The sequence below is a fragment of the Pelophylax lessonae genome (genome assembly GCF_965119305.1).
Source record: "Pelophylax lessonae genome assembly, chromosome: 5".
Classification (NCBI taxonomy): Eukaryota; Metazoa; Chordata; class Amphibia; order Anura; family Ranidae; genus Pelophylax; species Pelophylax lessonae.
Genome location: NC_138772.1, coordinates 321,791,011 through 321,806,698, shown reverse-complemented (window position 1 = coordinate 321,806,698; position 15,688 = coordinate 321,791,011). Strand labels below are relative to the sequence as shown.

The window sequence follows — 15,688 nt, the reverse complement described above, 5'->3', positions numbered from 1 at the left end:
TCCATTAATTATTTGACCATGCCATGGGCTGTCAGACATTTTGTCTGGGATTGGAAGAATTTATGATACCTCTGAACACTTAGACACAAACTTCTCTGAAATTAGGTAATTAGTGAGGAGATACATATGTTCTTACACTTAAAAGTAATGTATTCTAAGTAAGATTACAACTGTAAGAATATAAACCCAAAATGTGATATAACATTCCTAAATATATATGTATATGCCTTACATAATATAATGACATAATTATGGCTAATATCTTCTCACACATAATAATGTATCTATAAAAACTTATATAGTTCATCTTTAAATGTCTGCTAGAGTATACTGGGGTATTGTCCATTGTTAAATACTTATAGACAGACTGGCACTACCATTATATCTTATCTGAAAGGTGTCTATGTAAATCTTATTTACGATCTTATAGATACAAAGACCTCGGTTGAAACTCTATTCTGTCTTGTAAGCTTGTAAGAGACATTTTGTTTAACAAGTACATATATGAACTTTCTTTCACCTTCAAAACAAAATGGAAGCCATGCTGTACTGTTCAGCATCATAAGATATGAATATACATGGCTTTTAAAATCATTTTTTTCTATTATTCAATCAATCAATCACCCCAAATAATCCCGACAGAACCACACATAATAGCTCAAATACAGCAATTTTCCTCCTGAATGTGTGGATGTTTGTCAAATCCATACCACACACGTTTTATATATAGACCACTTAGTGTTAGGACACCACATGCTGGCATCCTGCAGTGCTAGCAAGACCAGATATATAGAGCTATACTGAGAAAGCCGGTGAAGTAATACAGTTTATTAGGAAAACACAATATGAGTGATATAAAACACAAATACAGCAACTAATGCAAAACCCAGGGAGCACACATATAAAAAGTGAAAGTAACGAACTATATTGGGGAGACGTAAGAGTAATTAGGGTAAAGCAGGGACAGACCGGGGTACAAACTCTGGTTAAAAAGAGGGTCCGGAAAGGGTAGAAGGTACTGGGGCAATAGTTACTACAGGTAGCAGGTTCAGGATGTAGCAGGAGGCAGGCTAGAAACAGAGATTGGAGTGGGTAATAGGTACAAAGGCAAAAAGTACAGATAATAGGGTTCCAGAGCAGTGAATAAACATAAATAGGCACACATGTTGCGGTCTTGTGCACTACTTCATTCATACTACACATCCCATAGCAGGGGTCTTCAAACTATGGCCCTCCAGTTGTTCAGGAACTACAATTCCCATCATGCTTAGTCACGTCTGTGAATGTCAGAGTTCTACAATGCCTCATGGGATGTGTAGTTCCACAACAGCTGGAGGGTCGTAGTTTGAGGATCCCTGTCCCATAGTCTATATTCTGTAGTCCCTTCTCAGGAGCGAGCAAGAGAGGGTGACTACATTCCTTCATACAGTAGGACCCCATGGAGAACAACCATAGCCACCCTCCAACAGGATGTCAGATCAAAGTAGCAAAGAAAGAAAATAATTTGGAGATTTGGAGGCTGAATGCAATAGAATGAACTTTTTTTGAGTTAAGAATGCTTATTTTTTTAGTGTGATAAGACAAAACAAATTGTTACCCCAGCTCTACTGCTAATTTGGAAGTCCATGAACTAATGCGGAGCTCTAGCCAGGGCGTTCAAGTCCCATAGGTAAAATTCTGAAATCGGGAGGGCTGGCAACTTGGATGCTCTTATTTGTTACATGGGTACACAGGTACAGGCTATATATATGCTGATGCGTTTCGGCTATGAAGCCTTCATCAAAGCACTTTTTTCTTTGATGAAGGCTTCTTAGCTGAAACGCATCAGCATATAGCCTGTACCTGTGTACCCATGTAACAAATAAAGTACTTTTGTTTAAGAGCATCCGTGTTGCTAGCCTTCCTGATTCAAGAGTTTAGTGTCACTTGAGGGAATGTAAATGGGCCCCTAATTTCTGCAAACCATAGAAAAATCATAAAGCATTCGTTGACCTTGGCCTGAAATAGGTGGAGTGTCAGTATTAAAACACACAGTTTAGCTCTTTTTGGACAGCATTACTAAAGTGTTTACACGGCTCGCAGTAAAGCCACAATTTATTTTGTATATACAGTAACACTGTTTTCTCTTTGAATCCATTCACACCATAACACAGTGCACACATTTTTGTGTGTTGAGTTGTATTGCTTTAGAAAGGCTAGTTAAAATGACCCAAAAAATGTGTCCCGCAGTGCAGGGCAGCACAACACACATCGCATATGCAATATGCCCCTGTGCATTGCAGCGCACAGTACGGGTAACTTTGTAGTACACACCTGCAGGGCTCTGTGTTGCATTGTGGTAACATGCATTACAACTAGTGATCGACCGATTATCGAGGGCCGATATGCACTTTCCCCAATATATCGGAATCGACCACCAAGGTGACCGATATTTCGGGAAAGTGCTTGTAACGGAGTGATGCCTGCAGCTAGACCCTGGTACCGGCATCCATAGCTGACGGTCGGCTTTCTTGTAATGACAACCGATGCGGCTGAGAAGCCACTTGGCTGTCATTACAAGGAGTGGGAGGGGACGTCCCCCCCCTCCCGCCTCCTTCCGCGGCTCGTCCGGGTCTCCCGCCCACCGGGAGACCCGGGCAACCAGCCTGCACGGCCGCCGAAGACCCGATCAAAGCCGCATTCTGCTCTGATCGGGTCTCCATGCAAAAACCCGAAAGTGAATCACTTCCGGGTACTGGCGCCAGATTAAAAAAAATGACAGCATTAAAAATAGCCAAACTTGTCATTTTGAATGCTTTTAAGTGCAGAGGAGGGGTTTGAGGTCTTTAGACCCCCAGGTACCCCAGGTACCTCCACAAGAGTACCTGTAAAAAAAAAAAAAAAAAACGTTTTTTTTAAATGTACAAAAATATCGTCCGACACCGATATGCATTGGGCAAAATATTGGTCGATCACTAGTTACAACACAGGTCATAACGTGCGTTTATAGTTTGAACAAGCCCTTATTCTACTTTTTCTGTCTTTAAATAATCATTTCACTTATCTTTGAAGCATCTTTCCGGAGTCTCTGAGATGGCAGATGGCTACAATGCAGTTTGAAGCTTCTAAGAAACAAATTCTTCAGATCCTTCACAGAAACAAAGTGAACACAGAAAGTGACATTAAAGGAGTGATGCCAGGTAGGAATTGTGCATCATAGTAAATAATATAATGTAGTAAACTGTACATAGGGGGCTTGGATTTTTTTTTTTTTATGTATTTTGTACATGGTTGGAATCATACATCAGATCGATGGTACCAAAGCTTTCGTTAAAGGAAACCTGTACTTAAGAAACCTGTACTTAACAAACATGGAGGCCGCCATTGCTGACTTTTGCTTCGATGAGTGCTATCATGACTGCCATGTTAATCCAGAGATTGTGTGTTTTATACATCAGCCTTTACCCCACCAGTCGTCTGTAGCCAAGGACTGCTGCTGTCTATGTGAGAGCAGCAAGTTTGTCTTTAGCATTCCACTACGCCCTCTGCTAAGTCAGACCTATCACTATGCGGTCAGCATGCTTCTGAATGCAGAGCCATAGGTCTGACTCAGCAGGGGTTGTGTGCTTAGCTGCCGACTACTTGAGTCTGATTTACAGGACTGGTGCTGATTTTTATAGCACACAGTAGTAAGACATTTCACAATTAGTTTTGGGCTGCACAATGAGTTTTTTTTTTTTATAACCACTTTCATTCTAAAGCCTGGTACACACTAGTTTTTTTTTTTCATCAACCCAGTGAGTTGAACAAAAAAAAACTGACAACTGGTCGGAGCTGCTGTTTTTACGATCCAACATTAGTACAGCGATCTCCCCGCTGGGCTGTTGTTTTCTGACAGGGGGACGGCCACCCACTAGAACACTGCGATCAGCTCTGATCGGGAGCTGGTCAGCTGCTGGTTTTCCAGCATGCTCGTCCAAGAGAAGCCGGCCAAATGACCAGCTTCTATTGGACCAAGTTCCTTACACACAGGCCAAATGTCGGCTGGTTTTTATTGAACCGGCCAATGTTGCCCGACATTCGGTCGGTTCAATAAAAAACCAGCGGGGCTTAAGTTTAGACATGCGGCAGACCTTGCCTTTCCTCTGAAAAGGGATTCCTGGTGCGTCCCTTTTCAGAGGTGTTTACAAGTGTTGAGGAGGTAATATGTTGCCTCCTTACTGCCTGTTTTACCCTGTAAATGCAACTGCATGTATTACACACGGATGTGGCGCAGTTCCATATACTTTATTAGGTTGAATTAGGCAGCAATGCTCCCCACTGAGCGGGACATAATGGGGTATAAAAATTAATTAAAATTAATCTCACGAGCCCTTTCTAAAAACCTCAATTCGGTTCTAAGCACAATTTACTATACGCCATATAGCCAAAAGCCTGTAGAAACCCCTCCTAGTTATTGAAAGAAGGTCTTTTCAGTTAAGGGTTATGTTATGGCTAAAGAATACAAAGACATTTTACACAACTGTGCACTTCAAACCTGGTGGCAAGACCTTTCCACGAAGTTAGGTCCATAAAGACATGATTTAATGATTTGATGTGGAGGAAATTTTGTAGCTTGCAAATAACCCAGACCTAAAACCCTACTGAACACCTTTAGGATTAACTGCAACACTGATTGCAAGCTCATGGTTTCAAAATGGGACATGAAACAACTTTATATGAGTGTGATGGTTAAGACGTCCACAAACCTTTGGCCATATGGTGTATACTGTACCAATGCTTGGTATTATGGCATTTTATGCATTTGCCATCCACATACTGATGAATGTTGTCTGTGGTACTTAATAAATGTGTTTCTTTATTGTAGAATTGGAGAGAGAGATACTGAGAAGACCAAAAAAAGTTTGCATTGTGAAAGTGGTGGGAACAAGGAATTTGTGGAAAAATATTCTTGTTCTCTGTGTGAATTCGTAAGTATCTCGAGGCATTTCAATGGTTGATGATGGCTAAGATACTCGTTTGTCTTCTGTATGGTTCTAGTGAGAAATGTTCCCAGTCTGGCATGTCTCCTTACAGTCTTCAAATACCCTGCTTTGGGGTAATTATCCCTATTTTGGAAGAAACTGGATAACTCCGTAATAAAGAGGGTTTTAAACTTGAGTTTTCACAAACCTAAACATATCTGGCATTCTTATAACCCCCTAACACTATATACATTTTGTTTTTTTGTTTTTTAGCAGACACCCTAAGGAATAAAATGGCGACCATTGCAATTTTTATGTCACATGGTATTTGCGCAGCGGTTTTGCAAATGCATTTTTTTGGGAAAAAATACACTTGAATGAATTAAAAAAAAAAAAAACACACGATATATACCACAATTTTTTTGTAAAATAGGAAAAATTATGTTACACTGAGTAAATAGATACCCAACATGTCACGCTTTAAAATTGTGAACACTCGTGGAATGGTGACAACCTACTGTACTTAAAACTCCATAGGTGACGCTTTGAACGCCTTTACAGGTTACCTGTATAGAGTTACAGAGGTGGTCTAGTGCTAGAATTATTGCTCTCTAACGTTTGGTGATACCTCAAGTGTGTTGGGAACACAGTTTACATATGCATGGAGGACTTACGTATGCGTTCGTTTATGTGTGCAATTATTTTTTATGTTCCTTTTTTTTTTTTACACTGTTCCTTTAATTTTTTTTTTTTTTTTATCACTTTTATTCCTATTACAAGGAATGTAAACATCCCTTGTAATAGAAATAAGGATAACAGGTCATCTTTATGGAGAGATCTGGGGTCAAAAAGAGTCCAAATTTCTCCTTTACCTTTAAAAGGAAAATATCTTTTTGATCTTTTGAATAAAAAAATAATTTTTTACTTCCAGCCTGGACCGGAAGTGGCGTTATGATGTCAGGCCATAGAGGCGATCAAAGAGAATCTACTCTTTGATCACCTCCGGGACCAGCCGGTTGCACCATCGGATTGTTTCTTGGGTGAACCAGCGAAAACGGTAAGCCCGAGAAAACACTGGCAAGTGGTGGGAGGGGGGGTGGGGACGTCCCCTCCCGCTGCTTTTGAAAGCGTTCCAGTGGCTCCTGTGCACTTTCATGAGATAGTCAGCCACCAACTGTAAAAAAAAACAATGCTTCAGCCATAATCACGGTAAACCACTACAAAGCCATGTGTGTATGTATGTATGTAAATGTATGTAAATGTAATATAAAATGCGTATATATATATATATATATATATATCTATATATATATATAAAATGCGGTCTTGAAGTAGTTAAGTGAAGCACTGGGGGAGATATACTAAAACTGGAGAGTGCAAAATCTGGTGCAGCTCTGCAATCAGCTTCCAGGTCTTTTTGTCATAGTTTAATTGGACAAGCTAAAGTGAAACACTGATAAGCTACCATGAACAGCTGCACCAGGTTCTAAGTGTTCCAAATGTTGTAAATCTCCCCCATTGTATACTTGATATCTGATTCTGGTAAAGAAGGTTCAGTTTTGGAGCTTTGTAATTTTTTTTTTATACTTTGTTAATGAGCCATGAAAATGGTGTGGATTACATAGACCCAAAACAGTTATAAGGTCAATCACACAAAGGCCGACGCTTAATTGCTGCAATGAAATATCTCCAGCCATCTGTGGAGGATCCTTTTCTGGGAAGGGGGAGGGTGTGGATGAAGCCCAGGTTAATGCCAAGTGGCAGCCATTATTGCCAGGCCATAGTTGTGGAAGACCTTCTTGCTGGGGCAATCAACAGCAGGTAAGCCACTGGTATGTGTTTTTAACTTGTGCTGCACTGCACAGCAGGGAAATTTCTGCATTGGGACTCCAATGGGCAACCTAACCTTAGGGCTGTTGGTGTAAATGGACCCCTTAGGTTGTAAAATGCTGTTTCTCTGTCGCTCATTGACAGACGCAGTCCTCTTGATTAATATCAAATTGGGTTATACTGCCCTCTACAGGAGTAGGACACTAGGCAGAAGAAAACGTTCTGGCCACACCTTAGGGGCAGTCCCAGAGGGTATATCCCCTCTCTCTGCTACAGGATGTCAGTTTTTTTCTGTCTAGTCAGGAGTAAGGACCTAAGTTCCTTGCTGGGATCTTTGGTCCTGGCAAGATTTTTTAGAAAATGTTTTTCTTTTTAGGCAGCTTTTTTCTCCAGTTGTTCCTGTGAGATCTTCAAGCAATTATGCCGGATCTGGGCGATGGGCTGGATTTTGAGGTCCAGTGGTCACCAGTGTTCCCTTTAAGGTGCGCGCGTGCGCGGACGCGCAGTGGAAATTACGTCCCGCGCAAGCACCTAGTTAGACGGCGCAGCCGCAGACGGAGCGGCCAGGGAGCAGAGCGTGCACCCCGAGAGCACGCCCATCGTGTGACAATAGCGAATGAAAATTCGCTATTGTCATACGGATCCTCCTCCTGGCCAATCAGGGAGCGGGTCCTCCCGCTTCCTGATTGGCCGAAAGGCCAACTTCATGCCATTGGCCGAGGAGGAGGCGCCGGGACTCGGGAGGATGGAGACGCGGGAAGCTGGAAGCCGGGGACTGAAGACAGAGTGCCGTGACCGTCCGTGAGGTAAGTGCACGGGGTCGCGGGGGGGCATTGCTGTGGCACTCTGCAATTTATTGGGGGCATTGCTGTGGCACTCTGCAGTTTATTGGGGGCATTGCTGTGGCACTCTGCATTTTATTGGGGGCATTGCTGTGGCACTCTGCATTTTATTGGGGGCATTGCTGTGGCACTCTGCATTTTATTGGGGGCATTGCTGTGGCACTCTGCATTTTATTGGGGGCATTGCTGTGGCACTCTGCATTTTATTGGGGGCAATGCTGTGGCACTCTGCAGTTTATTGGGGGCATTGCTGTGGCACTCTGCATTTTATTGGGGGCATTGCTGTGGCACTCTGCATTTTATTGGGGGCAATGCTGTGGCACTCTGCAGTTTATTGGGGGCAATGCTGTGGCACTCTGCAGTTTATTGGGGGCAATGCTGTGGCACTCTGCAGTTTATTGGGGGCATTGCTGTGGCACTCTGCAGTTTATTGGGGGCAATGCTGTGGCACTCTGCAGTTTATTGGGGGCATTGCTGTGGCACTCTGCAATTTATTGGGGGCAATGCTGTGGCACTCTGCATTTTATTGGGGGCATTGCTGTGGCACTCTGCATTTTATTGGGGGCATTGCTGTGGCACTCTGCATTTTATTGGGGGCAATGCTGTGGCACTCTGCAGTTTATTGGGGGCAATGCTGTGGCACTCTGCATTTTATTGGGGGCATTGCTGTGGCACTCTGCATTTTATTGGGGGCATTGCTGTGGCACTCTGCATTTTATTGGGGGCAATGCTGTGGCACTCTGCAGTTTATTGGGGGCAATGCTGTGGCACTCTGCATTTTATTGGGGGCATTGCTGTGGCACTCTGCATTTTATTGGGGGCATTGCTGTGGCACTCTGCATTTTATTGGGGGCATTGCTGTGGCACTCTGCAATGTATTGGGGGCATTGCTGTGGCACTCTGCAGTTTATTGGGGGCATTGCTGTGGCACTCTGCAGTTTATTGGGGGCATTGCTGTGGCACTCTGCAATGTATTGGGGGCATTGCTGTGGCACTCTGCAGTTTATTGGGGGCAATGCTGTGGCACTCTGCAGTTTATTGGGGGCAATGCTGTGGCACTCTGCAGTTTATTGGGGGCATTGCTGTGGCACTCTGCAGTTTATTGGGGGCATTGCTGTGGCACTCTGCAATTTATTGGGGGCAATGCTGTGGCACTCTGCAGTTTATTGGGGGCAATGCTGTGGCACTCTGCATTTTATTGGGGGCATTGCTGTGGCACTCTGCATTTTATTGGGGGCATTGCTGTGGCACTCTGCAATTTATTGGGGGCAATGCTGTGGCACTCTGCAGTTTATTGGGGGCAATGCTGTGGCACTCTGCAGTTTATTGGGGGCAATGCTGTGGCACTCTGCATTTTATTGGGGGCATTGCTGTGGCACTCTGCATTTTATTGGGGGCAATGCTGTGCCACTCTGCATTTTATTGGGGGCATTGCTGTGGCACTCTGCAATTTATTGGGGGCAATGCTGTGGCACTCTGCATTTTATTGGGGGCAATGCTGTGCCACTCTGCATTTTATTGGGGGCATTGCTGTGGCACTCTTCAATTTATTGGGGGCAATGCTGTGGCACTCTGCAGTTTATTGGGGGCATTGCTGTGGCACTCTGCAGTTTATTGGGGGCAATGCTGTGGCACTCTGCATTTTATTGGGGGCAATGCTGTGGCACTCTGCAGTTTATTGGGGGCAATGCTGTGGCACTCTGCATTTTATTGGGGGCATTGCTGTGGCACTCTGCAGTTTATTGGGGGCAATGCTGTGGCACTCTGCAATGTATTGGGGGCATTGCTGTGGCACTCTGCAGTTTATTGGGGGCATTGCTGTGGCACTCTGCAATGTATTGGGGGCATTGCTGTGGCACTCTGCAATGTATTGGGGGCATTGCTGTGGCACTCTGCAATGTATTGGGGGCATTGCTGTGGCACTCTGCAGTTTATTGGGGGCATTGCTGTGACACTCTGCAATTTATTGGGGGCATTGCTGTGACACTCTGCAATTTATTGGGGGCATTGCTGTGGCACTCTGCAGTTTATTGGGGGCATTGCTGTGGCACTCTGCAGTTTATTGGGGGCATTGCTGTGGCACTCTGCAGTTGATTGGGGCAGGCTGGTCACTCTGCATTGACGTCCCCCCCCCCCCCCCATTGCTCAATCTAAAGGTTTGCGCTCAGAAATTTTTTTATTTGCTCAGCACAGTAAAAAATTAGAGGGAACATTGGTGGTCACCCCAGCCGGCCTACAAGCGCGTGCAGATTCCAGCTCCGCGCTGGATCGGCCGCGACACATTAAAACAATTATGCTGGAGCTGGGCGACGGGCTGGATGTTAAGATCCAGTGGTCCAGTCAGCCTACGAGCGCGTGCAGGCCCTAGCTCCACGCTGGGTCGGCCGCGACATAGTGCCACTGGACGGGGACTGACCCTGCGAGTTAAACGTCTCGCCGGGACGTCGACGACCAGTTGGAAACTGAGTCGCGGCGTCTGTATTGGTCGACAGCCCCCCCACCTCGGTGGAGAGGGGTTCTGTTAGGAGGGGGTGCCCGCCGGTTCCGGTATGGTGAGTAGTATGTTCCCCCCTCTCCCCTGTCGGGTTTTGGGAATAGACACGGGCCCCTCCGTGGATGATCGGACCCTCTTGATCCTGGGTCCCCCCTCTATCCTATAACATGTGTCACAGATCCCCCTCTTGAGTGTGATTTGGTGATTAAGAACCAGGAGGCTTGGTTTGGGAGCTGACTATCGGATAGTCAATGTAAAGAGTGGGCACTGTAAAGGGACCATGACTGAGGTCAGGGGCTGGCATTACTATTTAGGATGGCCATGTAAGAGGGTGATATGATCCTACCTTATGCATAAGGTTGCAGTTACCTGGACTACCGCCATCCGCCGCCGCCATCCTCCCCGCAGGCCGCACACCTCCCACAGGCCGCTGCCTTCCTTCCGCAGGCCGCACGTGTTAGCAGGCCGCCGCCATCTTTCCACAGGCGCAGGCCGCCGCCATCCTCCCGCAGGTCGCGTGAGGCCGCCATTTTGGCGTAGCCTCATGTCTCCTGCATGGGGGCGGCCATTTTGGAGACGCCCAGCTACCTCGAGGAGTAGCAGGGGTAGCACCGGAAGGCGTGTAAAGGGGCGGAGCCGCCTCCTTTACCCGGGAAAACGATCCACAAGACTTCCTGTCTGTAAAGGACAGCGCTGAGAGCAGTTTGGAAGCTTCTGTGCATCAGGTGGTGAGCCCTTGGGGTCTCTCTCTCTCTGTGGGGGTCCGAAGCAGGTAACACTGAGGGGCGCTGTTGCGCTGGGGGATTACAAAAAAAAAAAAAAGTTTTTTTCTTTTGCAATTTTTGTTTGCTGGCAAGTGTCATGGACCCTGCCACACATGTATCCCCACCTGATCCCCTCGAGGTGGCCGCAGGACCCTCCAGTGCCCCACTTATGGTTGATGCATTGTCAGCGGTTTTGGAGTCTTTTGTATCCCGGGTGGAGGTGGCCTGTCAGGGACGGGGCGCAAGAAAGCGACCCCCGCCTACCCCTATTTCATCTGACACTTCAGATACGGATTCTGAGCTTGTCACTGCAGCTGCAGGTCCCTCTTCTGGGGCTGCTGTCTCATGTACGGTCTCCTCAGATAGTGAGGAGGACGTTTCTGCCTCCGCCATAGCACAAGAAGTAGCATTGGTGGATGCACTAGATGTGTCTGTCCGGGAAACCTTAAGTCTTGAGGTTACACCGGCAGAGGAAGCTGATACTGAAATTCCTTTTGGTACTAGCAAGCCTACCAAAATGGCGAAGGTTTTTCCCTTGCCCAAATGTTTTGGTAATCTAATTAAAGAAGAATGGGGTCGTCCGAAACGAACCCCTGCTATTTCCAAACGCATTACTAGGCGTTATCCGTTTGAGGAATCCCTCCTTAAAAAATGGACGGTACCACCATTGGTGGACTCACCGATTTCCAGACTAAATAAAGCCACTGTTATCCCGTTGGAGGACGCTCCGTCCTTTAGGGATCCGGTGGATCGTAAGGTGGAAGCGGAATCCCGCTCCATTTTTTCCCTGATAGGGTCAGCCTTTAGGCCAGTGATTGCCATTGGTTTAGTTTCACAAACTTTGACAGAATGGACCAAATTGTTGATCTAAAGATATTGTGACCTAAAGGGGAGAAGTATCCCCCCGGCAGTATCAGATTTGCTGGAGCAGATAATACAAGGGCTACAGTTCATTTGTGACGCCGCCCTGGACGCCACTCCATTGTTGGGGCGTGCATCGGTTTCAGCAGTGGTCCTCAGATGCGTGTTGTGGTTAAAGTGCTGGTCGGCGGATCAAGGTTCCAAAAAAGCTTTGGCTAATCTCCCCTTTCAAGGGAATCGCCTGTTTGGGGTAACCTTGGATGAGATTATAAAGGATCTCACTGGGGGCAAGAGCACTTTTTTGTCACAGACTGCTAAGGGTAAAGGACCTCGTAACAGACGAGGACCTTCCTTTTCCGCTCATAAAAAGTTTTTTCGTTCCGCTGGGGCGGGCGATAAGGCGAAGCCCTCCAAAGCCCCTGCAGGGGGTTTCAAAGGGCGCTGGTCGGGTAAACAAAAGTCCGGCTCAGCCAAACCTGAAGATAAGACCAATGCAGCCTGAAGGTGCGCCCCCACCCATCTCTGGGGTGGGGGGACGTCTTCACCGGTTTCCGGATCCATGGCTTTCCAGAATCCCGGACAAATGGGTTCGCGAAGTCATACGGTCGGGATACAAGATTGAGTTTCGATCACTTCCACCGGTGCGATTCTTCCCTTCCAATATTCGACTATCCCCGGATCGCTTAAAAGCTTTGCGGGGGGCAGTAATGGACTTGATGCAACTAGGAATGGTAGTTCCCGTTCCTTGGACAGAACGTTTTCAGGGGTTCTATTCGAACCTGTTCACAATACCCAGGAAAGAGGGCAAGGTGCGTCCAATTCTGGACTTGAGAGCACTCAAGTGTTTTCTCCGGGTACAAAAATTCAAGATAGAGTCCATCCAAATAGTGGTGGCCTCTCTGCACCAGGGGGATTTCCTGGCGTCCATAGACATCAAGGATGCCTATCTTCATATCCCCATCTTCGCAGGACATCAGCGTTTTCTTCACTTTTCCCAAAGATCATCCCTGGTTCCCACCAGGAGACTGAACTATCTGGGCCTAACTTTGGATACATCCTTGGCAAGAGTGTTTCTTCTTGCGGAGAAACTCCAGAAGATTCAGTCAACGATTCGGATGTTGCTGTCCGTCAACTGGCCTTCCCTTCGGACTTGCATGAGGGTCCTGGGACTGATGGTGGCCTCCTTCGAGGCAGTACCGTTTGCCCAGTCTCATACCCGAATTCTCCAAAGGGAGATTCTTCTCAAATGGAATCGGAATCCCGATTCTCTGGACAATCGGATCCGGTTGAGCGAGCGGACCAGGCAGTCTCTGGTCTGGTGGCTTCGGTCTCCGATGCTCAGCCAGGGGAAGTAATTTCTTCCGATAGAATCCAGGTTACCGATAAATGTATTGGAACTGAGAGCGATCAGACTTTGACTGATTTACTGGACCGTGCAGCTCCAGGGCAGCCCGATTCGGATCCACTCGGACAATGCCACGGCCGTGGCTTATGTCAATCACCAAGGGGGCACCAAGAGTGTCCTGGCGGCCATCGAAGTGGCCAGCAATCCTCGTTGGGCGGAACGGTTTGTTCCGGCTCTCTCCGCGGTACTCATTCCGGGGGTGGAAAATTGGCAGGCAGATTATCTCAGCCGTCAGATTCTGGATTAAGGGGAATGGTCTCTTCATCCAGAGGTATTTCACCAGCTGTGCCTTCATTGAGGCACCCCGGATGTGGATCTGTTGGCATCTCGGCTCAACAGGAAGGTGCGGAGGTTTGTAGCCCGCTCCCGAGATCCTCTAGCGGACGCAGCAGACGCGCTGGTCGCCCCGTGGGGACAGTATCAGCTACTGTATGCCTTCCCTCTTCTCAAGTTGCTGCCGAAACTTCTTCGCAGGATAGAGGTGGAGGGAATCCCAGTTATCCTGGTAGCTCCGGACTGGCCTCGGCGACCCTGGTACGCCGACTTGGTCAGGCTGGTCGAAGACGCTCCTTGGAGACTTCCTCTCATGGAGGATCTGCTGTCTCAGGGACCAATCTTCCATCCTGCTTTACAATCGCTGGCTTTAACGGCCTGGCTATTGAGACCCAGGTGCTGAAGGACAAGGGATTGTCAACTTCAGTTATTCCTACTCTAATTAAAGCAAGGAAAGTGACTTCCAGAAAAACCTATCATCGCACATGGAAGTCTTATATTGCGTGGTGTGAATCCCTTGGATTTCCTCCACGTGCCTATTCGGTGACCCGAATCTTGGCTTTTCTGCAACAGGGGGTTGAGCAGAAGCTGGCCTTGAGTACTATCAAGGGTCAGGTTTCAGCGTTAGCAATCTTCTTTCAGAAACCTTTGGCTACTCATTCCTTGGTGCGGAATTTCATCCAGGGGGTGCGGCACCTGGCTCCACCGGTGCGCGCACCCTTGCCGCCCTGGGATCTTAATTTGGTGTTGTCGGTTCTTCAGAAACCTCCCTTTGAAGATATTAGGGAGATTCCCTTGCTTACCTTATCCCAGAAGGTGGCCTTCTTGGTGGCCATCACTTCTGCACACAGGGTGTCAGAACTGGCCGCATTATCTTGTCGCTCCCCATATCTGGTGGTTCATAGGGATAAGGTGGTTCTTCGTCCGAATCCATCCTTCCTTCCCAAAGTGGTTTCAGAGTTTCATCTGAATGAGGACATTGTATTGCCTTCCCTGTGTCCTAAGCCCAGTCATCCTCGGGAGTTTGCGTTACATTCCTTGGATGTGGTTCGGGCAATCAGGGTATACTTGAAAACTACAGACTCGTTTCATAAGACGGATTCACTTTTTGTGATCACGGATGGCCCCAAAAAGGGGTTGCCTGCATCTGCCGCGACTATCTCCAGATGGATCAGACTGACGGTGGTACGGGCTTATTCTATTAAGGGTCGGAATCCTCCGTTCCCTGTTAAGGCACACTCCACTCGGGCGCTTAGTGCTTCCTGGGCCTTCCGCCATCAGGCGTCAGTGGTCCAGGTTTGCAAGGCGGCTACCTGGTCGTCGGTTCATACCTTTACAAAATTTTATAAAGTTGATGTGATGGCATCGTCGGATGCCTTTTTTGGCCGCAAGGTTCTGCAGGCCGCAATTTGAGGAGACCGTTGGTCTACCTCGAGGGTTTTTTTCTGTTGGGTTTTCAGTTGAGTCTCATCCTTTTGTCTGATGAGCCTTTAAGATTTCTAGTCGGCACCGGTTGGGCCTTCTAGATTGGATTTTGATTTCCGTTATCCCACCCCTCATTTGTGGCACTGCTTTGGGACATCCCAATTTGATATTAATCTGTCAATGAGCGACAGAGAAAAATGGATTTTTGTAAGATCTTACCGTAAAATCCTTTTCTCTTAAGCTCATTGACAGACGCAGTACCCACCCCTCTATTTTTGAGTTGGGTTGGGTTAAATTCTCTGACACTGCTTTGTGACATAACTGACATCCTGTAGCAGAGAGAGAGAGAATATACCCTCTGGGACTGCCCCTAAGGTGTGGCCAGAACGTTTTCTTCTGCCTAGTGTCCTACTCCTGTAGAGGGCAGTATAACCCAATTTGATATTAATCAAGAGGACTGCGTCTGTCAATGAGCTTAAGAGAAAAGGATTTTACGGTAAGATCTTACAAAAATCCATTTATCACTACACTACCTTTGTCCTCTTCATTGGCTAGATGCTTTGTCATTTCTACTGGGATGAGTTACTGAAAAATAAAACGGAATCTAAAAGAACTTTAACAGAATCTAAAAGGCTTTCAATGTCTTAGTCGCAGAACCATTCAATTCTCATTTTACTTCTGGTATTGTTACTATGAAACCAAATGCCATGTTAACAAAAATTTTCCCAGATATTTCTGTTATTTTGTTCATATCACCCTGCAAAATAGTATAAAGTTATACTTTTATTGCATAATTTTTGTAGATAGATGCTCACGTGGTAAGTCTCTAATCACTGTTTTTCCCCATGTGC

The 15,688-nt window shown here is 46.6% G+C and overlaps 1 protein-coding gene across 1 annotated transcript in view; it reads left to right on the top strand.

The window, feature by feature from the left end:
* Positions 1-15,688, top strand: part of SLC22A23 (solute carrier family 22 member 23) — a 273,316-nt gene that overhangs the window by 226,092 nt on the left and 31,536 nt on the right. The window contains exons 5-6 of the mRNA XM_082258072.1: positions 3,052-3,179; positions 4,847-4,949. Coding sequence (XP_082114198.1) covers positions 3,052-3,179; positions 4,847-4,949 — 231 coding nt within the window. The remainder of the gene's footprint in view (positions 1-3,051; positions 3,180-4,846; positions 4,950-15,688) is intronic.